Source organism: Euprymna scolopes, chromosome 2 (assembly GCF_053919585.1).
Source record: "Euprymna scolopes isolate OS-2025 chromosome 2, ASM5391958v1, whole genome shotgun sequence".
In the NCBI taxonomy this organism is placed as follows: domain Eukaryota; kingdom Metazoa; phylum Mollusca; class Cephalopoda; order Sepiida; family Sepiolidae; genus Euprymna; species Euprymna scolopes.
This window is the reverse complement of record NC_136483.1, coordinates 65,523,820-65,547,991: the sequence shown is the minus strand read 5'-3', so window position 1 is coordinate 65,547,991 and position 24,172 is coordinate 65,523,820. Positions and strand designations below refer to the sequence as shown.

The 24,172-nt window shown below is 31.9% G+C and overlaps 1 protein-coding gene across 1 annotated transcript in view; it reads left to right on the top strand.

The window, feature by feature from the left end:
- Positions 1-24,172, top strand: part of LOC145291792 (ethanolaminephosphotransferase 1-like) — a 98,682-nt gene that overhangs the window by 43,630 nt on the left and 30,880 nt on the right. Inside the window, exons 2-3 of the mRNA XM_080137718.1 lie at positions 12,369-12,437; positions 21,581-21,773. Coding sequence (XP_079993844.1) covers positions 12,369-12,437; positions 21,581-21,773 — 262 coding nt within the window. The remainder of the gene's footprint in view (positions 1-12,368; positions 12,438-21,580; positions 21,774-24,172) is intronic.

Below are 24,172 nucleotides of genomic sequence, written 5' to 3'. Positions count from 1 at the left end.
CTTTTCGAATATATTAAATATTATTTGGAGTAGTGTAATATATCAGGGCTCTACATTGCTAGTGAAACAATCACATTTGCGAGTGATTTATCAAACTGATGACTAGAAATAATAAAACGCTTATGTTTTGGCGATTGTTTCTTTCACTGACAATCTTCCAAAGCTCACTACCGAGTGAAAATATATTTCAACTTTGTTCATTTTGTTAAAAAAAAAAAACAAAAAAAACGAACAAAGTTAAATCATTTAAACAATAAAAATTTAGTAGAACAATATACTCATTTTTTTTTTAATCAAGCCTGTTTACAAAAAACATCTGAAGAAATTAGAATGTTTATACCTTCAAATATCAACATAAAATGTGTTGTATATTTAGAATTACATTTATTAAAAAACACAAAATCTTTATGATGTACATACTCGTCACAGAACGAAGATGTCATATTCTAAAAATCATGTGGGTTTGACTAGTAACTTTTCTATTTGGCTAGTAAACGAAAATATTTAGTTGTCAAAGGTCAACTAAAGATACATTTGTCTATAGAGCCCTGTATATTGGATAGGCTAGAATTCATTGAAAGGAAAATTGAAGAATACATGGGCATAGAAATTTGGGTATAACTGAAGGTCTATAGACAGGGTTTGACAGGAGTTCACTAATAAATATACATCTGGAGTGTGAATGATGAGCATGTGTCGATGCAATCTTGTATTCGGATTCATTGCTGCTAATATGAATCAAGATAAATGCAGATGCCGTACCATTGTGGCTAGACATGTGACAATAGCTCTCTACTAAAGCCAATAAAGCTGTCAACTATAACTCGCACCATCCTGTATAATATTGTCTAGAAAACCCTTTCCGATAAACCACTCATAAATTGAGAAACAACACCTTACTTCGGGACTAAAAAGCTGTATCTATTTTATAAAGTTTTGTTAAATAAGTTTGTTCCTGCTGACAAACTGACGATATAACAATGTTGATTTTTGCATTAACGAATTATGTATCTAGTGTTGTACTTGTATGTTGGCCAATCATGCCTATCTGTAAGTGCTTTGCCATTTGATATCCAAGTTTTTCATTGAAATAAAAGGAAAAGGAGACATTTCCAAAGTCATCTGTACAGTGGCAAAACCATTTCAAATGAACTAGTGACACTTTAGTTTCTCAAAGTACCTTCATGCCAGAACACAGAGAATCGAAGGAAATGATTCACCAATGTGCATAAAGGTGATCAGAAGTAAGATGAGTTGTCAGCTGGGAGTGGCCAAGAGGATGAGTGCGGAAGTAGTTATTGAACATAAGATTTCCGGTTGTAAGTTAACATATATTAATGTCTGCAGTTCGTGGGTGTATTCCTCCTTGAGCTGATATTTGTTTCTTTACTGTAGCTGGTATCTGATTGCTGGATCACATCCATGATGTAATTAAATGTTTTGCATGGAAACTTAGGCTTGCTGATTGTGATGACTGCACAATGCTTCGTTATTTGAAACATCACATTACCAGTGCTGGTCACAGGTACTATGTTCGGTCTTGATCATGTCTAGCTCAACAGCTGAACCCCTAGTACATTCTGTTGACAGACAAAACTCAGACTTACATTTTGTGCCACTCGCTCTCTCCAATCTGAAAACCTGCACATAAGTAACTGTAAACCAGGACCACATTCTTCATTTTATTGATTTTCACATTAAATGCAGACAGTGGCTCATTCACAGGGGTTTGGTGTGGAGATTGGTACCAAAATCTTGTTCCATGACTCATTTCTTGGAGAGTTTTAAGATAGATCACCCTACTTTCTACATTAGTAACATTATAAGATATCTTTGACACTTAAGAATTTCATCCATTGGTTTTTTCCATACATTGCGAGCCATATGGTTAGCGCTGTCATGCATGAAAGATTTTGTTTATACATCAACCTGCTCTTTTCTTCGGTCACTGTTGTACAGCTGCTGTAGCTTGTTCCATATCTGTGGAGTAGTCTTAAATATCAATCACACCTGTTAGATATCCATGTCTATTCTGGAGGATGCTTTGAATTTTTTTTTCTGTTTGTCTACTGACAAAAATACATTAAGCTCTGCTCTGCCATACCACCAAACAAAATGAAGTACCCCCCCCCCAAAAAAAAAAGATTACAACTGATTCTTCTGGATGTAAGCAGCACACCACAAATTTCTACATGTTTTAAAAACTATATGTGTGTGTGTGTGTTATCCTCTCTTATTCACTCGGTTGTTAATAGACTTAATGTGCCACCCATTAGGGATCATGGTCTAGATGCAGCTTCACTCTGCTAAACCAAAATATCAACTCTTTCCCCTCTAGTTATTCAACAACTGATTGTCGAGAATCATTTCTGTCAAGCAGCAGTATTTTTTTGGATCCAAAACTATGGTGCTGGAATAGCTTGTAGAAAAAAATATGGGGCCAACTTTCATTTAGTAGGATCATCAAACCAAAGCTTCAGTAAACTGGCAAGAATTTTCAGACAGTAAATGGCAACTTCAATTACTGTATTAGGAAACTACTTAATGTAAACTGCTTAAAAGCAAGACGTCTGCTTTAAGACAACTTGCATAAGCACACCTGCAAAACTAGCTGAATCAATCTCCATGAGCATGCGGCGTTTTTACTGCACCTTAACACATGTGCAATAGCATCTGCACACAGGACACTTTGTTCTTGCTTGATTTGTGATTTTTTTTCTTTTGTATTTCTCTAAAACATTGACTAGAAATAATACTTTGATGTAATATCATAGTTGAAAATGTGTGCACAAGTGGTGTAGCTGACTGAGTGATTAGAATTTAATCCGGTTCTATGCTGTTTGTGGCACCTTTTGACATATATGTATTGAGTAATCCTAAACCTTGAGTGAAATTGAGTATGAAGAAACTACATTTTTTATTTTCTATTTTTTTTTTAATATGAAATAAAACACTTTGTTTCATTACTTACAATTTAATTTATTTAAAGAAATATTTATTTCCTATTTAAAGATTTTCAGTATGATTTATTTAACTGAAGAAATATTTATTGTTCATACATATATTTTTTCGATTATTTTTATTACATTGTTAGGTGAAGTTTCAGAATAGTTAACCCCCCTCCCCATATTAAGAATGGCTTTCGGCATGATTCTTACAATAGCAGTATCAAAGATTTTTATTTTTTATTTTAAAACAAATTATTAAAAAAAAGATACAAGACCATTAAATTTTTTTTTTATTAAATCGCTATTTAAGTGAAGGTTCAAAATAGTTAACCCTTCTCTCCATAACCGTTTTTTTATGCAGTAAAATACTGTTTCAATAATTATGGTTTAAATAAATATTTATTCCTTATTTAAAGATTTACAGTATAATTTATTTAACTGAAGAAATATTTATTGTTCATACATATATTTTCCCTTATTTTTTTTTTACATTGTTAGTTAAAGTTTCAGAATAGTTAACCCCCCTCTCCATATTAAGAATGGTTTTCAGCATGATTCTTACAATAGTGTTATCAAAGTTTATTGATTTTTCTTATTTAACAAAAATTAAGAACATTTTAAACATTTTTTTCATTAAATGGTTATTTAGGTGAAGGTTTAGAATAGTCAAACCCTCTCCCCTTATTAAGAATGGCATTTTTATTATTTCAGCGTGATGCTTACATTTTTCTTAATATAAAAAAAAAGATACAAGAAAATGTTAAGCTTTTTTTTTTTATTATTAAAATGTTAGATCAAAGTTCGGAATAACTTACTTTATAGCCAATTAGCCAGCTGTATTAAAATGTTTTAGCATTTAATACCTAATAAGGTTTTCGCTTCAGTTGTCACAAGCAGACAATATCGATTCAAAGGAGGTAATTCGTCAACAATTGTTTTAGCCGAATTTTACGGTAAAGTGTAGTGGACTGGTGGATATATTATACATATCTCCCAGTTTGTATTTATTTGCTTCCCCACTGAGCAAATAAAGCACAAGGCCGTTTTTTAATGTGGAGAGAGAGAGGGGGGAATGGGGACCAGCTCCCGATGAGTGGGAAATGGGAGTTTGATAGGAACTGTTGGTATGAAGGGTTGCCCCTACATTGACCAAGGTAGATATGTGGGGTTACCCCCACATATGGTCTTTGCTTGCAGTATCTGTTGGAACAGATACTACACTTTGATCTTGTCGCCCGGGCCGCAAAGGGCGGGGGCCAGTGTATATACATATCCCCCAGTTATTCATTTGATAAAAGCAATATTTAATGAGCATGGTTCTTCTTGCCAGGCAATGGGTTTACCTGAACCAACAGGTGATCCTCCAATAGATAAGGACTCGAAATACAAACGGGCCTAATGTTGAATTGTTAAACAATGAACAATTAGAGGTCTTTAATACTATAATCAAGGCTGTGATGGCAACTGAAAAAGTAGCCCCACACAACAATTGCTTCTATTTAGATGCCCCAACCGGATCAGGAAAAACCTTTTTATTCAACATGTTATATGATTACTTCACCTCTAGCAGTACTGTAACCGCCACTGCGGCATTGCTGCAATGCTACTAACTTCAGGGAAAACACTCCACAGTATATTCAAACTACCTGTACGTCTGACAGAAACCAGTGTCTGTAACGTTTCTCCTGTATCAGAGCATGTTTCTTTTTTGAGAAAGATAATGGTATTCGTCATAGACGAAGCCTCTGATACCTAATCATGCACTGCTTGCTATAGATAGATGTTTACAAGATATAATGGGTAACGATAAAATATTTGGTGACTTCAGGCAAATTTTGCCAGTAGTGCCACATGGATCGCCTACATCTATTAAAGACACCTTTCTTAAAAGATGCCCATTGTGGCATCATTTCAGTCAATTACAACTAACATAACTGAACAGGAGTTTTGTAGATGGCTCCTTCATCTTGGTAATGGTACACTAACGAGCAGTCTTAATGACGTTCCTGTAGATGCCATAGATGTTCTTGATGATTCGGTATGTAATGGTTCTCTAATCTCAGAAATATTTGATTGCAGCCCTCAAGAAATGGAAAATAGAATCATCATGACTCCAAAAAATACAGAATGTTTAACAGTAAATGTAGAAATTCTAAATAATCTTCCCGGAGGCATAAATACATATTGAAGTACAGATTACATCTCCGATGATGATGCTGAACTTCAAAATTATCCTATCGAGTTCATAAATTCATTAACTCCATCTGGAATGTCATCTCACCGACTTAATGTGAAAATAGGGGCAATAGTAATGCGACTGCGAAATTTATCCATAAATCAAGGACTTTGTAATGGAACTAGGATGAAAATAAAAGAATGTCATCAAAACAGCATCATTGCTATTTTAATTAATGGATCTAATAGAGGTTCCACAGTTATCATTTCAAGAATTAAGTTAAAGCCAAGTGATACAAATGTTCCGTTTGCATTTCATCGGATACAGTTTGCAATACGATTAGCATATTCACTGACCATCAATAAAGCACAAGGCCAAACTTTGGATAAGGTTGGTATATATCTTCAACAACCTGTATTTTCTCATGGTCAGCTGTATGTGGCATGTTCAAGAGCTCGATCTAAGCACAGTGTGAAATTTAAGGTAATACAACTGCACAGAGATGATAATCAGGGAAGAAAGCGTGGTGTAACATATACTAAGAATATTGTTTAACGTGAAGTGTTATGAAAACAATCAGGAACAGCTATGGAATCTAAAAATTAACTTGGATGTAAATATGATTTTGGAAAAAAAAAAATTTTTAATTGCTTTCCTTATATTTAAAATTCATAATTTGATGAAAAAATAGTGTACAGTTTGTTTAACTTTACTTAATTATATAACATTGACATAAATTTGATAGGTACAACCTACCTCACATCATTTTGATTATCGAAAAATCAAAATTTAACTGTACTTCGTAAGATTTACAGAAACACTTCATTTTATATGCATGTAATACACAAGAATCTGAATATTATAACAGATTACAATGTTTTTATGGAAAAAAACGTTTGTACAGAAAATTCAAAGTGTTCTATTTATATTATCAGGAAGTTGTGATGCATTAATTGAAATCTATATCAATAATTCGACTTAAAAAATATTTGAATTTCCAAATCTTCATTAAATAAAATTCAAAATAAATAGAAAAGTCTATTACATATGTAAAAGTTGACGGTTGCTTATTTAACTTCATTAAAAGCTATCAAAGTCAACCAAGAGCTGCTCAATATTCTGGCTTAATGGATCATTTAGCAAGGAATGAAGATGGTGATTTTGGTGTACCCGTTATTCTACCATCTTCATTTACAGGAAGTCCTAGGAATCTTTAACAATTGTATCAAGATGCAATGGCAGTTTTCTGTAAATATGGAAAGCCAGACCTATTCCTTACCTATACATGTAATCCAAGATGTCCTGAAATATTAAACAACTTGGTCATCGGAACTTGCACAAAATCGATGTCAACAATGTCACACAGTTTTTTTTAAATTCACAGTCTGACTCCCAAGAACCTGCCGACTGACCACTATTCTCACTCCAAACAGCTGATCGACGTCCCTGTCACTGCCTCAATCATCACCAGCACTTCCTGACAATATCAACAGCATCAGTACCGATCGCATTGACCTTCAATAAAAGTTTAAACTAAAGTTCTTTGTTCTACTTGCTTCCATACGATCATTTTTGTAATATAACAATAAGGAATTTTTTACTGATGTGTTTTAAAAGATTTTAACTACCGTGGAATTTCCACGGGTCCTGCTAGTTTGTATTATTTGAATTCTTTAAACTTCTGTTCTCATCTTTTCTGTTGGTTTCGGTCGATGTAACCTCAAACTTCATGTGTATCCTGTTGAATTTGGGAATGTTTCTGTGAAAATGACACTACAGATGAGAACAGTAGTCTGAAGAATCCCCCCAAAAAATATGTGTGGAGAAATTGTTCAAAATTTATGGGACAACATTGCATGGAAACGGATGGTTAGTAGCTGACTTTACTAGATAAAGTTGTGTTGCATTCGAAATGTTCAACATGCATGTAACCTGACACTAAAAAGGTAGGCCGAAATATGCCTATATAAGCTTAACGTATAAGTTAACGTTTAAGTATATATATATATATATATATATATATACTCGGGTTTTTTTATATTCAAAAGTAATGGACTAATGAATTCAACGAGGTTGTTAGATAGTGCTCAATAAAAAGAGCTGATAATACTTGTTTATTGTTATATAAACATGCTCACATCCCGCTGCTACAAATAGCCACTTGTTTCAATCAAACAGATATCATCAGGCAGTGACTTGACTATTCAAAAGTTCAATGAATAAAGTTTATTCATTGAACTTTTGAATAGTCAAGTCGCTGCCTGATGATATCTGTTGTTTGATTGAAACAAGTGGCTATTTGTAGCAGCGGGATGTGAGCATGTTTATATAACAATAAACAAGTGTGTGTGTGTGTATATATATATATATATATATATATATATATATATATGCATGTATAAGTTTAGCAAGATGGTAATTTTTTGCTCAGCAAGATGAAAAGCAGGAACATCAAAAAGTGGATGAACCTTCCTTAGGTTAACGACCAAATGCCGTGTGTGTGTGTGTAAGCACACATGTGCATGCTGAGATAGAAATGCACTGATCGGTGTCAGGGAATGCAATAAAATTAGTGGAAGAGTTGTTTTCTCTTAGCTGTTATTTAGGTAGACATCAAGAAGTAAAACCTCATATGACATCTATAGCTGCTGCTGCTGCTTCTAATAATGTAGACTTGATATTTTTATGCCAGGATTATAAGCATTCATAGTGGAAATGGTTCTGTGCCAAGTCTTTCCTTGGTTTAAAAAAAAGAGTCACACAGGTTGTTTTAAGAACCTCAGTCAAAGCATTACAGAGCATCTTGTCAAAGGTGTTCATGTCTTTTAATACCTGTGCTTGAGAATGTAAGTTTCTATCGAGCCTCAAAAGCCACATTAGATCAGATCATCAATCAGCTGTTGGACTGACAACGTTTGAACATGTGGATATTGTTTATTTAAGAATTTTATGTTGGGTACTTAACAAACTTCCTGTTTTTACTGCATTTAACTTTTTTTTAAAATTTAAATGATTTTGTTCATTTGAAAATAGTTATTTGCTTTTAAATATTAGTATTTATTTTTTATTTTTTTTACATAGGCGTCACCACTTATCAAGGCCGATAGGCCACTCAAGGATAATAGTTTTTTTTAAATATTGTTTTTAAACTACAGAGTTTTAGTTGTGTCAACTTATTTTTAAGTTTCTTTTCATACCAAGATACTCATACGATTATGAACCTTTTCTGGGTTATATTAAAGATTTTGTTACATTTTTAATCTTTTTTTTAAGTAGGCAATCATCATAACATAATGCTGATCATTGACCTCAATTGAACTGTTTTTTTGTTTTTTTTAAAAACATTTTTCTTGTTTACTTGTAACATGAACCTGACTGCTAGAACTTCAGCTTCATAGACTTTATCTCCCTCCCCAGCATTTAATTTTTTGCCCATATTTACTTGCTAATATACTTTGATTTGTATTACTGAACATTTTTCATTGTCTTTTGACTCATAATTTATTGTAAAACTAGGTTTTATAATCTAAACAATAACAACAAAAAAATATACATTAAATATGGCGAGATGAACTGTAAATGGCTTTGCTAAAATTTATTGGCTAAGAAATTCAATTTCTAATCGGTTTTAGTATTCAAAATTTAGTTTATATTAGTAAACTTACCTGACATGTTCTGCCTTTCAAATATGTTGAACATAAGTTTATTTGCCTTTTCAGCTCTTGGGTTAGGAAAATCAATGAATTTTGTCAACATGTGAAATATTTTATTCTTCCATTAAATTATCTTTAAAATATGTAAGCAGCAATAGTATGCAACCATTTACTTTAAAAACGCAGAAGAAATTTATAAAAGAGTTTGAGGTCAATCCCTCTGCTTCTACATTAAAAACTGTCATTCATTAAAACTAGGCCTAAAAAGTGTTGCATTAAAAATCAACCTAGTATCTAATTTTTCCCCCCCATTAGGAGGCAAGTAAATAGGGAGTTTACACTGTTCATTGCTTTCTTCAAATGTCCATGAAGAATCATGGAAGCTCATACAGCTAACTTTGTTCCTTCTGCCAAACCCTGTATTTCTTGCCTTCCTCTCTTGATTACATTAATGGGGATAGTGTTCTTATTGTTTTGGGGATCTTCTATGTCTTGATACACAGAACTAGCAATTTAAATGTGATCATCAGGAATATAAGTGTAAAAAAACAAAACTGCTGATTGGTCGCATCATACTTAACATTGAAATGAAATAAAAAAAAAAAAAACGTTTGAAAATCTAACACTGTAAGTTACTTGAAGTCTAATCAAAGCTACTATGTCTTTGTAAAATATATGATGAAATACCAGTTTGTGGCCCACGTAAATTCTTGCATTACTACTTAATTTTGAAATGTCAAGTACCTGAAAGATTCCCCTCCCCCCAAAAAAACGAAAAAAAAAAAAATCCTAAGGGTTGATGTGGGGCCATAGTGCCACTCTCTTCCACCCATCAATCATGATTATAGGAGAACTAAAGTGTAACACTATCTGAGATGAAATAGCATGGAGACAATCAAAAACGACATATCTATTACAAATGGAGATTTCAGGATCTATTTGTCTGAAGTCAATACTATTACAATCTTTCAATGCTCAGTTCAGGGAGGGTTGTAGTGTAGTATCTGTCCTTTTGTCATGAAACCATCCTGCCAGGCATTATCTCCTTTTAAGGAGGATAATGTAGAATGCATTTGTTCTTCATGATACTATCCTCCCTGGCATTACCTCTTCTTTGGGAGGGGAGCAGTGAAGTATATCTTCATTCATCTTAGCAAAAATATGCGATTAGATTCAGCATAGTTTTGCTAGTGTAAATAAATGTAAAAAAAAATCCCTCAACAGATTTATTTTTATCGAACCCAAGTGTTGTATAATCGAGTGTGTAAGCAATATACAGATATAAAATATAGAATGGATTTATGATGTTAGGTACAATAATAGAAGTCCGTGTTGGATAGCAACAACTGGTGAGTGAGTTAACAAGTAAACCATTAAATGTTTTTGTTTCAACTCTGTTTCAACTGACTCCAACCAGTTTATATTTCTTTAAAATATGCATAAATTTGTGTATTCGAACCACATCACAGCACCAAATCAATCCTCTTTCCTTGTTTAAGAATTCTTAAAACTAGATTAACTGTTCATAAAACTTGTTGATATATAGTCTTATAGTAATGGTAATAAATCGTTTTTAATATTTTTCCAAGCACAAAAACTATAAAAATGTCAGCGAGAGAGAGGATTTACCTATAAGGTACTCGTCCACCCAACACTATGGTAGTTTTTCGATCTTCAGCATCTGCATCAGAATCCTTACTACAATGAGCATTTATTTATCCATGAAAATGTAAGTTTTATATTTATGTTGGGTTCAAATATTATTCAAACTGTTCTGTCACGCACTAATACTTTTGAGAAATGTATGAACCAACAATTCCCCATGGGGAATTGTTGGTTCATACATTTCTCATGACTACAATTTTGGAATTTGATCACTACATGCTAGGCTCATTGTTTTTAGTGGTAACATACCTGTGCTTATTTCTTAAGAGTAACTAATTATTTTAAATGGGGTGAGTTTTGTTGGACACAGATGTAGACTATGGAATTGGATCACCAAAGTTTAAAAGCTAATTGGTTCAATTTCAATCATTTAGATTATTTGCTAATGGACAGTTGATTTCTTTATTTGGATATAGATTTTGCTAATAACTAGGTTGTTACTCTGAATTCCCATCCCTGTAGTGTGTCTGTCTATAAGAGAATGAATCTATAAATATAAAAGCGAAAATGTATGTATGTATGTGTGTTCGCTTTTTCTGTATGTCTACAAAAGGCTTCTTTCAGAGAAGCGGTCGGTCGGTTCACAACTTTTAAAAACTTCTTATATCACATATAAATCGTAATATCTCAGTTAACAACGAAGCTCACCTGTCTATTTAATTTGCTCGATTTCAGGAAGATAAATATTCAACATTTGTTGCTAGCAGCATGTGGGTTAGTCTTTTTCCTATAACATCTTGGAGGGGGGGAAAGCGTTCAGCAGTAAATGAAAGTACTATCCCCGCAGGCAAACTTGACCTCATTAACTCATTAAAACGGGCACCTGCCAAATCCATTAGCATCTCGCGGTGGGGCAATCGTTAACGTCGCACATTTTTTTTTCACACTTTAATTTACAACTTTGCCTCAAGGGTTTGGGTTTGATCCTCATACTTACTTTTTTTTTTTTTTTAACCCCTCCCTCCCACCTCAAACACCCGGGCAACGCCGGGTACCCCTGCTAGTTCATAATAAAAGTAAAAGCTTTAATTTTTAAGGATAGCAGTTAGTGGAAACATCTTGACCAACTTAAGAATCAGGTGCATATAAACTCAGAACCAAAAACCGGAAATAGTTGATAGTAAGTGAATAAAAATGGAAAATCTATCTATGAATAGACAAAACTTAAAACTGCAAAGAAAAAAAATTGAAGCAAATATCGATATCTCGGACAGATTTCTATTTGGGCGTGATTTTGAAAAGCAGACAAGATAGCTTCATACGTTGTGTGTGACAGTAATGGATGTAATTCACAATATAATCAAAAACAAAAATTCAGTAGTTGACTCATAGAAATGCTAAACAAGATAACTGTTTTTCTTGGTTAAATTAGTTGTATTTAGGAACCAACATTTGCAGAGAAAAATTGTCAAAAACAATATCCGTCTGCCTTAGTTAGTGGTATGATTCTATAATACTTGATTTTGTTTCACAATGTTTGCAAAAGATGTTCTCATGTAATTTGAGTAAATTATCAATTAACATGTGTTTTTTTTAATTCGTCAAATCTGTTTTAATTTCATGCACATTTTATATTTGAAAATTACTTGTTCCAAAATGTGTATTTACTCTATAAAAAACTATACTTTTAACTTGCTAAAAACTGGCAAAAATTATAGCACTTTAACTTAGAATGTAGGCTCTATGGTTGTTGAACATGGTTAAATTTGTGCTCTATTTTGTATTGAATACTAATTACTAACTACATCAAATGGATACCATAATACTTAGTTTGCTGCACCTTATCCTAGCAATGGTCTATACAATATTTTATATTTGTCCCAGTATTTTCCGAGCAAAATAAAAAGTAAAAATATTTCAATCTAATCTAAAATCTTAAATATTTTGTTTTAATGAATTTAATGATTCTTTATTTTTATTTTTCAGTACAGTGCTGTAGACACGAGTCCCATTGGAAAATATATAACACATCCATTTTGGAATTGGGTAGTGGAAGTAAGTTAATTTTTATTAAATCTTTGAATATTTTGAAATAAAACTAATATTAAAAACTGAACAGACTAATAAGAAAATGTTTATTTTATTTAATTGCACAGAAATGTGCATTATGTAATTAATAATTACATACACAAAAACGTGTTGCATTCTGAATGTAGCAGAAGCAACATATTGTGAACACAACTTCCCAACAGTGTGAACTGAGAAAAGAATCAACACATGTGTTGATAGACTGCCTCTGCATTTACGCAAACTCTTAACCACCAGATGTCTTTAATCCTACCAGATCAAGTTACCAATATAAAGGTAATTTCCGAAAATGCTATATACGGAGTTACCACTAAACTGGTATTTTTCTAACCATGTATTTTTGTGTTGTCAAGGAGCTTAAAATAATTACCCAATCACTGCTTAGCTCTGATATAGTGCAAACCTAACGTTCTGCAAATGACTTCCTTTGTTTTGGCGAAGTTGTGAATTGTTTTGTTAACTAAAGTAGCCATGAAGCGAGCTAGTGACGAACCAAGCATTTCAGCAGGTAAAAGAGCGAGATCAAGGAATTTCACGGTGCAACAAGTGTTGGATAAAGGGACAAATTCTGATTCAGACAAAAAGGCGAATTTGATCAGAAGTATGTTTCTGAATCAAGGAATGCTAGTGATGATGAATATATTGATGAAGGAGAAAGTGATGATAATTCTGATGATGCAAGTGAGCCTAGATCAAAATTGAGTGTTCAAAGTATGGGGCCTGTCATTCAACCAGGTGATAGGGGAAATTTTGGTGTGGTTGATGAGGGATGGAGTTGCAATTTTGTAGTTCCAGATCTGGATTTCACAATTTTGCCCAGGAGGCCAGGCACAGGGGCAAATTAGATTCAGTAGCTCAGGTCTGGTGGGGTTAAACTGGTCTGACATTACTTAATCCAGAACATCCAGAATTAATCCAACCATGATATCTGTGCGCAATATCAACAGCAACAGCCACCCATCTGCCTGTGGACAACTGCAGTCAGTGTATTATTATACACTGCAAAAGGGATGCATAGAGATTGGTTAGAGATGGGGGAATTCACACACACACACACACATGGAAATGGCAATCATTATCTTATTGTAGAAACATCTTGACCAGTTTTGTTCCAGAAGAAAAAACAAAACTCTTTAAAAACCTGATTGTGAATAATCCTTTTTTGTATTACTGTTCATAGCTGTCTAAGTTCAACTTATGTAGATGTATAATTAGCTATATATATATATATATATATATATATATATATATATATTTTTTTTTTTTCATTATGAAACAGTTATGATGGTATGTTACCTGAAAGCTTGCTGTAGTTTTTAGCATTCTGCTGTGTTGAATGTGTTTTATAAACTGATTTTGTTTAGCATCTGTCAACACTCTGGTGTTGGTAGAATTAAAAAAAAAAACTTCCTCTTTGTCAGCAATCTTTGCTTTATATAAATTCTTGATTTCAAACTCATTTTGACAAATTGTGCTGAAAGCGTTAATGATAAATTTCAATTTTTTTAAATTAATCTGCAAAACCATACCAGATTAAGTTGTAAACAATGTGTTTGACTACAGTATCTCCCATTCCACTTTCCTGTGAGTTAAGGAAAGAGTAAACCTAAATAAATAGAAGACAAAAAGGCAGTAGCTTAACTTGTCAGTTAACATCTTAGTGTTCCTTGCCTTTTCAAGTATACTACAATCTATCCTAGTCTTTTTTATGCCTTTATTTTTGCACTCTTTTTCGTTTTTATCTTTTTGCTGGCTTTTTCTTGAATCTCTGCCTCCTCCTTCATTTTTTGTTAATCCATCTTCTCACTTATTTATATCTATTTTTCCCATTTTTATATAACAATTTTAACTTGCAACTTATTTTTTTTAGTATCAGACAATTTGAAAAAAATTAAACGTAGAAACAATGAAAATATATAAAATGTAACTATTATTTCAGGTGCTTATAAGACCTTAATGTGAAGATATTGTATGAAATAATTAGACAGATGTGTTGAGCATTAATATTTGAAGAACATGAAGCATGAAATCTATTATCGAAATGAATTAAGCATTCAATAAATAACAAAATGGTTGCGATGTTAAAAACAAAAATAATCAAAAAAAGTCTGTTTGATAATCAAATAGGTAGTTGTTTATACTCGGAGTTATTAGGAAGCTTTTCTACTTGATTTTTTTTGTTTCCTTTTTTTAAACTATGCCTTTAATAAAAATGACCAAATTATTTTAATTTAAATAGGATTTTGAAAGCTAAATTTAATGGTATCATTTGGTCAAATTATTATAAAATTAAATATTTTTTATGGTAATATTGCTTTAATCTGTAGAATAAGAAAGACAAGAGTCTCATTCTAATATTTATAAAACAACTTTCTTGATCATCTTCGTTATTATCTGAGAAAGTTTGTGTATGGATGGAGAGAGAAAATTAGAAACAATCTTGTAGGAAGATGTACGGTATTAAAGTCTGTGTGCAGCAGTGACCATGTTGACTTGTCTTCTCTCCAGACTGGGGCCAAAAGCGAACTTGCGTCCCAGCAGAGGATTGCCTTAGGTTTAACCTTTTATACATTCAATCACGTGGTCAACTCGCCTGAGAGATGGTCTCTGATTGGGCAAACCAGGAAGTTGACTGTATAACAAATCGACGATGTTATAAATCAGATATTCAAAATCTTATGCTGTGAGTATTCACTTTTGCTGGTACAAATCTCTAAAATTATTGACTGTAAATAAGTTACGAAAATTTAAGTATTTAAAGTTTGAAATAATTCTTTAATGCTTTTCAAATTTTGGACAAAGATTATTGATTTCTTTTAAATGCTTAACAGAAGATTGTAATGGCCAACATGTTTATGAAAAACAAAAACATTTTGGTGGATTTAATTTTTTAAAAATAGGATTATTAATTTCATTCTCTGTTACATTATGGTATTTTGGATTTCAATAAATATTCATTTAATCATGAAAAAAAAAAAAAATTTATAGAATTATCAAAGTAACGTTGACTCAAGAAACACTGAAATAAACACAAAGTTGTCTCAATTTATTAATATATATAAATGCCTATAACCTTATTAACATTGTTGTCTAGCGTTATCAAACTGGGGAAAAAAAGAAAAAAAAAAAAAAATTATTTCATCTAATCTTTGAGTTTGCTTTTCATATGTAAACGCCTCCAAAGATTGAACAGTAGTGGGCATATGTGTAATCGGAATGTGTGGAAAATTTGCTCTTTAACTTTTAGATTTTCAGGCTAATCATTTCATCCTGAAAATCCTTCTTTGGTTGTTGGGTGCATAAATATATGTGGTAATTAGCCAATTTCCTTTGTAATTTGTCAATTCCTTTCTTCCTTAATCAATGTACATCTCTGAAATAAACAGGAAACAGGATAGTAAATTTGATTTGTGGTTCAAAAACATATACATAATTTTATTTTCCTTTTGCACTTAAAAATTTGTATGCTTTTATTTATTATTTTATATCATTTGAGAAATTTTTATTTTTATTTTATACTAACTTTTACTTAGTTTTGCTTGGAGAAGGTATGAATCGCCCCATCATGCCCATGTTTATGGGTTAAATAGTTGAACTACTAATTTTTCATTTACAAGTGTTGCCAGACATTAAATAATTATAAAAATGAATATGGCTCAAAAACAAAATAACTCAACTTTTTTTTATCTCTATATAAATAAAATGAACTCATTTTTCCCCGTCTGATTTTGACCTTAATAGGACTAAAAATCAAGATATTTCATGCAAATATAATATGCACAAACAGCAGAACAATATCTGAGGTGTGTTATAGGCTTATTATTTCTCAAATTCCTCGATAATCTTAGATTTCTATACTTTTTCTGCTGAGAAGTCACGGCCAAAATCGGTTAAGATCAATGGAAGTGGTAAATTTATTTTCTCTCTAATAAATTCCTCCTCACCCCTGCCACCACTTAACACCGTTTGGGGATCGTTCACAAGGAACAGTTGAGAAGAGAACACCGGTTTGGCTTCGTAGTTCTTTCATGTGAAGTTATTTAAAATCACTAAACTAAGCTGCAGTGCTCTGTGGCGTAGTGGTTAGTGTGCTGGACAATTCACATTATATTTTCACGTTCGCGCCGACCTACCGTAGTCGTTTTTTTTTTTTCCTAAACAACTGGAATGGACTTTTCTTGGTGGCCGAACTGTTAACGTTGCAGATGTTTTTTTTTTTTTTTTTTTTTTTTTTTTTTTTTTTCCACAGTTTATTTTCCTACTTTTACGACTCCGGGTTTGATCCTTCCTACTTACCTACCATAACATTTTTAACCCCCCCCCCCCCCCCGTCCCGGAAACAAACACTCGGGCAACGCCGGGTACCCCCGCTAGTATGCTAATAAGATACTCTCATTTGATAGATAGTTAAAGTGTAAACATCCATTTAAAAATTTTTTTTATTTATTTTTAACCCTTTTTCTCTCTTCATATTCTCAGTTGCATTATTTTTTGAACACCCCTGTTCCTTAACTACAAAGAATAAAGTTATTAGCAAGTGATTGACTTAATATTAGTGTTTAGGGAACAATTAAGAATGATAGTATATTTTTTTTTTTTTTTTTTTTTTGAAATGCACTTTGTTCCCTGGTGACTCAAAGATTATGAGCATTATTTTATTTATTAAACCATAATTAAGTTGGAGCCATACAAAATTTAATGACTTAAAGTTTGTTATAGTTTTATAGTTTCCCATTTTAACCAGGCATACATATAAAGGGAAATATAATCTTTATATGAAATATTATTTATTATAGTGACATTGTGCACACAAGAGCTTGTCATCATAGTAAAGAGGTTCAGTTTTGTATACAAGCTAAAACAAATCTTTTTAAATTGATTATCCTTTTGTGTGAACACTTGCAAACTGTTGGAATCACATTTCAATAACAAACAAATATGCTTGATTTTCAAACTTTCATTGTTTCAGAATACAATTATTCATTCCATCTAAATTATTGCAGCAGAAAACACTATTTAACGTTTGTGTGCAGAAATCGTTGAAATAAAGTTTAAGACGAACCTAAACATCAAATAATGGAAGTTTTATACTACCAGAGTCTGATACAACAACAAACTTGGCAACACCTATGATTTTATCATGTAATACACAAAAACTTTTGAAGAAACACAAAAGTTTATCAAGATGCACCGAGATTCTAAAAGTCTATGACTATAGCAGTACTCTCTCAAAACATTAGTTGATTATAAAATAAATAGCCGTTTTTTTTCAAGATGGTTTAATTATAAAGAAGTACCCAGTTTTTGAAATAGAAGTCTACATAGTTAATTCCAGCAAAAAGAAATAATACTAATTAATGCAATCAAAAATGTCTGCCATGATTATCTTAGCAGAAAATTAAAATTTCTTTAAAGTTCGGAAAATGGTAAATCCAAACGTAGCACAAGCAAAAGACTGGATAAACTTCCCATTGCTTTCAATGAGGCCATTGTCATCATCATTAAAAAAAGACAATGTCATGTATGCTGCATAGGTGGTGGAGCAGATCTGCCACAAAGACAGAAATACGTGGTCAAAAGGAGTTAATGGAGTTAAGGAAGCAGTTACACAAATCATTCCTTTCTGAACTGAGTATGAAGATGCACAGTTTTTTTGCTTTTACTGAACTTTTAATCATGTATTTTATTTAACTAATAAAATTATCATCCCCAAAACTTCAGAAGCATTAAAAAAATGTTTCTATTTGTTTTTCATTAAATAAAATTGTATCCTTTTTCTGCTCTCAGTCAGTGGAGGAGAAATCCATCTGGATCGAGACAATTTTTGTTCTTATCCAGTGTACCCCTTTTTGGGGAGTTGAATCTCCCCCACATTAAAAACCGACTGTGTGTCTAACTCTGCCCTCGTGGGGAGGCAAGTAAATAGGAATAACAGAAAACAATAGAAGGTGCAGTAGATTACAATTAAAACTTTATCAAATGACCAATCTGCTGTATGTGTTGGAGGATCAGACTGAACATCTCATCTTTTCTACCCCCCTCCCCCACCACCATCATCCAACACATTCCAGCGTGTGAAGCAGACGTTAAATTTATTTTTAAATCCATTGCTTAATATATTTAATCATGGGCAATGTCGCATAGGGACAGCTAATTATTTATAAATTTAAAAGTTAAACAAATAAAATAATAATAAAAAAAAAGTCTATAGTATTTGAGGTTTAAAATGAAAAATAAATGAATGGAAAATGAAAGTATAAAGACCCCCAAGGAAATTCTAGGTAAATACAGTTATGAACCTCTGATTTTGGCATGCTTCATCGTCTTGCAAATTAACTAAATTTAATACTAAGCTAGCAATAACAATGACATAATGCTCTATCCTAGTCTTTTTCACTGGTTCATTTTCATGTTTTTTTTCTTTGTTCCTTCTGCTTATTTCTTAATATTCTATTAAAAAAAATATTTACTGACATCAGCGTTACTTTTTTTAAAATTTAATTGATATAACTTTGTCTCAAGCTAATGTTCAAGAGAGATTGAGAGAAATTATAGGTTGAGTCATAGGTAAAAATTGGTTTTCAAAAATATAAGCTTATCAGGGGAAACTGCTGTAAGATTAAAAAGATTAAATTTCAGCATGACTGACGTTTGGCTTATTATAATAATAAAAAAAAAATAATCCTATAATTCAAGTTGGTACATGTGTACTAATATTAAATATTTAATGTAAATTTGCAATCATTTATGCTAAACTGGTTGTATTTATTTGGTAATAGCCGACTGAAGACCTATTGCCGTTAGGTTGAAGCCTTAAAGATGGAGGAGATAATAAAAAATAGTCATGTATGCGATTTATTTTTAAATAGGATAAATTTTTTTTTTTTTTTTTTTTTTTTTTAAGGTTTCCCTTACTGTTTTTAATTTCAGTAAATATTTTGATTTAATAATAAAATAAAATTGAATATATATTTATCTAAGTTATGTATAGGCCAGTAATGCACAAACATTTTGTCTGCTTTTTACATTAATTTATCATTTTTATCAGCCAATAGAAACTGACTTTGATGTTTCATTAATAATTTGAGATTTTTCAAAAGTACATACAAATTGTGAAGTTTAATGAATTACAATTTTTTTATTTTGTAATTTACATAAAGTAAATTACAAAAGATAATGAACATATTTAAATTAGAAGACACCGGTTTAATTCTATGTAGCAAAAAAAAAAAAAAAAAATTGAAGAATCTGAATATTAAACTCCTTATGAAATACCCTGGTGATGAACAATAGTGATAATAATCTAAGCCCTAAATCTATTGAGTATTGATGTAGAAAAAAATGTATCCTAACAATGCTATGGATTTGTTTTAATTGTCATGCTAGACATTAACTATTTTTCTGTCTGCTTTTGATATTTACATATTTTGACTCTTCTCATCTTGGTTGCTGCTATTTTCACGTTTCAACCATTATACTTTCCAGCTAGTTTTATTCAAGTGTGTTTTTTGTCATCATTAACAATTTGTAATTACTAAATGAACCTCTTATTCAGTCCCTGAAGTAGAAATAATTAGCAGGGTTACCTGGCATTGTGTATTCCTGCTTCCTAACTCCCTCTTTTACCATTCATATTTCTATTTTTAATTTTCTATAATCTTCAATTTTAATTTCTTTAGAAAAATAACTTTACAACTATGCAATTTTTGAGATGAGATGTGAATGCTTGTGTTATGTTGATTAATTGGACTATTATTCTTATCTTGGGTGTTATTAGCACAATGTTTCGGTTGCTGCAACCTGCGACCTTCTTCAGGTATTGAGAACATGCTTCTTTTCCTACTAAGGAAAAAGAGGGTTGGCTCTGCATTACAAGAATTCAAACCGTTTGTTTGAGGGTGGGTCCGTAGATCATAAAGGTTTAATCATCAGGGGGTCACTAGGATATTTGTTAGAGTTTTTTTTGTCTATACTAATTATTAATATTAGTGAAAAACAAAGTGTTTTACTAAATAGGATCAATACCTATGTGTATTTTTTTTTTAAACATGTAAGGGGGGAAACTCTAAGAATAAAGGATTTTTTTATTGTGAACTTACCTCCCCTGGGATGGGCATATATCATGTTTTTTTTTTTTCTGTGATTTTGTAAGAGGCGTCCAAATGCGGCTTAGATCTATGCTGGCGTGACTAATGATGTTATTATCTATCATATGTGCTGCCTCTTTAAGTTTTCTGATCCGCCATCTTCTGTATCGAGTATTTTGGCATCATCCCACATTGGGGAATGGTTACTCCCTTTCTTCCACACATGTTCAACTAGGGCTGATTTTTCGATTTCTCAGCTCTTCAGTGTTTTTCTAGTCTCACTTTGAGGTGGTGCCATGTTTCACCTTTGTAAAATTTCCCATATTTACACGAAATCTCATAAACACAGTATTTTGCCATGAGTTTTTCAGTCAGAGGTTTTACATGCATCAGGTATTTTTGGAGTGTTGAGTTGCTCTTAAACACTCTCCTAATATCGTATTGACTGCATATTTAAAAAAAAATTTTTCGGGAAGGCCCTCCGAGTATGGTCTGCACACTGTGGTGGGTTTTTGGGTGGTGTCTCTTGGTGTTTGATCTGGATTTTCAACTCCAGGAGGACACATAAGATCAGAAGTCGAGTGGCACACAAACTTGTATGAGACAGAATCAACAACTACTGGTGGAACAGTTGCAAGCAAAAATTTCAGAGTTTGTGGTCGGTGGATTATTTATAGTGGCCCGTAGTTTGTGGTCGGTGGATGATTGACAGTGGCCCGTAGTTTGCAGTCGATGGATGATTTACAGTGGCCAAAAGATGTTTCTTTTTCAAATGAATCTTAGTGTATTTTTATTATTTTGGAATTCATATAGTAAAGGTTTTTTTTTTTTCTTTTTGTGATTACAATTCACTATCGACCAATATTACCAAATAGAAGTTAATATAAATTTTGACTAATACATTGCTTTCTACATTTTAATTGTGGTTTTTACATAATTAGTTAATTTTGAACTTATCACAGTAAAATATGAAATTATTTTGTAAATACCAAAGTTATTTTACTTTTTAAAACTTATTTTCAGTTTGTTCCATTATGGTTGGCTCCCAATGTACTCACATTTGTCGGATTTCTTTTGTTGCTATGCAACTATATGATTATGACATATTATGATCTGGAGTTTTATGCTTCAAGTAATGACCACCCACAATACTCTTCTATACCAAACTGGGTATGGCTTATTTGTGCCTTTAACAATTTCCTCTCTCATACTCTAGGTAAGTCAATCCATTTTTATCTCATAAATTTTATTTTTGTACAAAAAAATTGATTGCTTTTTTTTTTCCCTCCAGTGATTGCTGCTCAAATGTTGATTTGTACAACATTGTGATAGACTAGCAGATAAATGCCACCCTGTTTATGTTTCCCCAGCTACTAACCAGCTAATTTGTTTATAGCATTCGTTTCTGTACTTTTCCTTATGCTGTATCCCCCTTTTTGCAACTTTGTTAGTGACTCCTTCTCCTCCTCTTAGCTTGAATCTTTCATTTATGAGACTTTTTCCCTCATATCATTTTTTCCGTTTGAAACTTTCCTATTGCAAGCACCTTTTTTTCGTCATGAGACAACAAACTTCTTTAATAATGACTAGCATGGCTACTTTGCATTGCCCTGTATCCCCCCCCCTCCCGATTTTAATTTCTATAATTTTCAATTTTAATTTGTTCAAGAGAAATAACTTTAAAACTAGTTTTATTGATTTGTTGAATGAAAGAACATTTTTTTCTGACTCCAGTCACTAATTTGTTCTTTGGTGACCAAATGAATATTATGTGTTAGATTGTTAAAAACTGGTAAAAGTTATAGCCAATTGACTTGGAATGAATGCTTTGTCAAATTGATAGTTGAATATTGTTCAAATTATGCTCATTTTGGCATTAAATATTAATCCCTAACTGTGCATCAAATTGATACCATAATACTTAGTTTTCTGCACCTTATTATAACAAAGGTCTATACAAAATTTCTGTCAGTTTGACCTAGTAGTTTCCAAGAAAATAGAATGGACAAAGAAATATATCATAGTTTTTTTTTTAACATAACCTGCTTGGGGTTGTTCTAAATCAGGATATTTAAGCATATATTTGGTTATTTATGAGTTTTAATCAGACAGACTTTTTTTTAAATAGATGGACTCTTCATATAGCTTAAATACATAACATTGCATAAGGTGAAACTGATTTGAGGTTTGTCTCACTTTTTCTCACTCTTCAATGGTCAAAAAGTGAAAGAAAAACCAAGTTTTTTGGATGTTTTTTAAAACGAATTCAAATCTCTTAAAATCCATTATTAGTAATTTATCGATGTGTTTTTTAGACACCGCCAAAAATGGCCGAAAAATTAAGATTTATTAAAATCCATTATTTCTGAGTAACTTTTTTTTTCCAGAAAGATAAAACCCTGAATTTTATCATATAGAAAGCAGAATAATGTAAAACTTTTTCTATTTTTAATTAAATTTGAAATGTTAAATTTTCCCCCAAAGTTAACAATTGGCGTTTTTTGTTTTGCACAAAAGCCGTATATAAATAGTTAAAAAAAAGAAAAAACAAAAAGGTTTTTGAAAGAATTAATTTGTTTACTTGTCTAAGTTTTGTTTAGGGTGATTTTCTATGAGAATATGCAAAAATATTATAAGTACCTGGATTTCAAATAATTCCACTTATTCATATAGGCAACCAGTTACTTCGTGTCGATTTGATTACTCTGTTTACATTTTTAAAAAGCAAACTGCGGAAGACCAAAAAGGCCCCAAAAAACTTATTTTTCAGTGCCGAAAATTTCAACGTATTATTAACGCTGAAGCTGGCCAGTACCAGATGGGTGACCATTTGTATGAGTTTGATTTTTAATGTGTATATGGGCCAGGCTCTCCAAAATGGGGAGGGGGGGGGCAGTTTAAAGCAGAATAAAAAAAATTATATCAGCGCGTTTGGTCCATCGTAGTCGAAAGGCGGCAAACGTTTTCAAACTGGATCGAAAAAATATTTTTAACACAAAGGGCACAATATTTATCAAATTTTTTTTTTTTTTGTATCGATTCTTCAAAGCATGCCCTGTTTAATAATGGTCATGCATTATTCGGCTCACTAAAAAGAAATTGTTAATTTATTTATCAAAGATTTTAAAATGGCTTTTTTCGTATAAATATTAAAAAATTTATTTTTGTTTTGCTTAACTTAATTATCTTAACATATTCACCGAATTTCACACTTCAAAACTCAAAAGCAGGATAATTAAACACAATTGAAATTTTGATATTCAGACATCAAAATAAGGTATGCAAACAAGTTTTTTTTTTTTTTAATCTATAATCCTGTCCCTTACAACAACACTGTTTTGTTCAGTTTCAGATGATTATTTTAAGCATATTTGGAACCTCCTCAAAATAAGGGGGGGTTTTGTAAGCAAAAAAAAAAATAGATATGTAAATATTGTTTATGAAAAATACGTATAAAGTTCATTCTTCTCTTAATAATCACTGAAAATTTTGTATTGATTGGATAATTACCTGATTTTTGGTAGATTTTTAAAAAGACGGTCCGTCAAAAAGTACTTACCTGCCCCGAGTTTTGGCGGTGCCTAATATTTTTTCTTTTTTGATATCGTTTCTTTA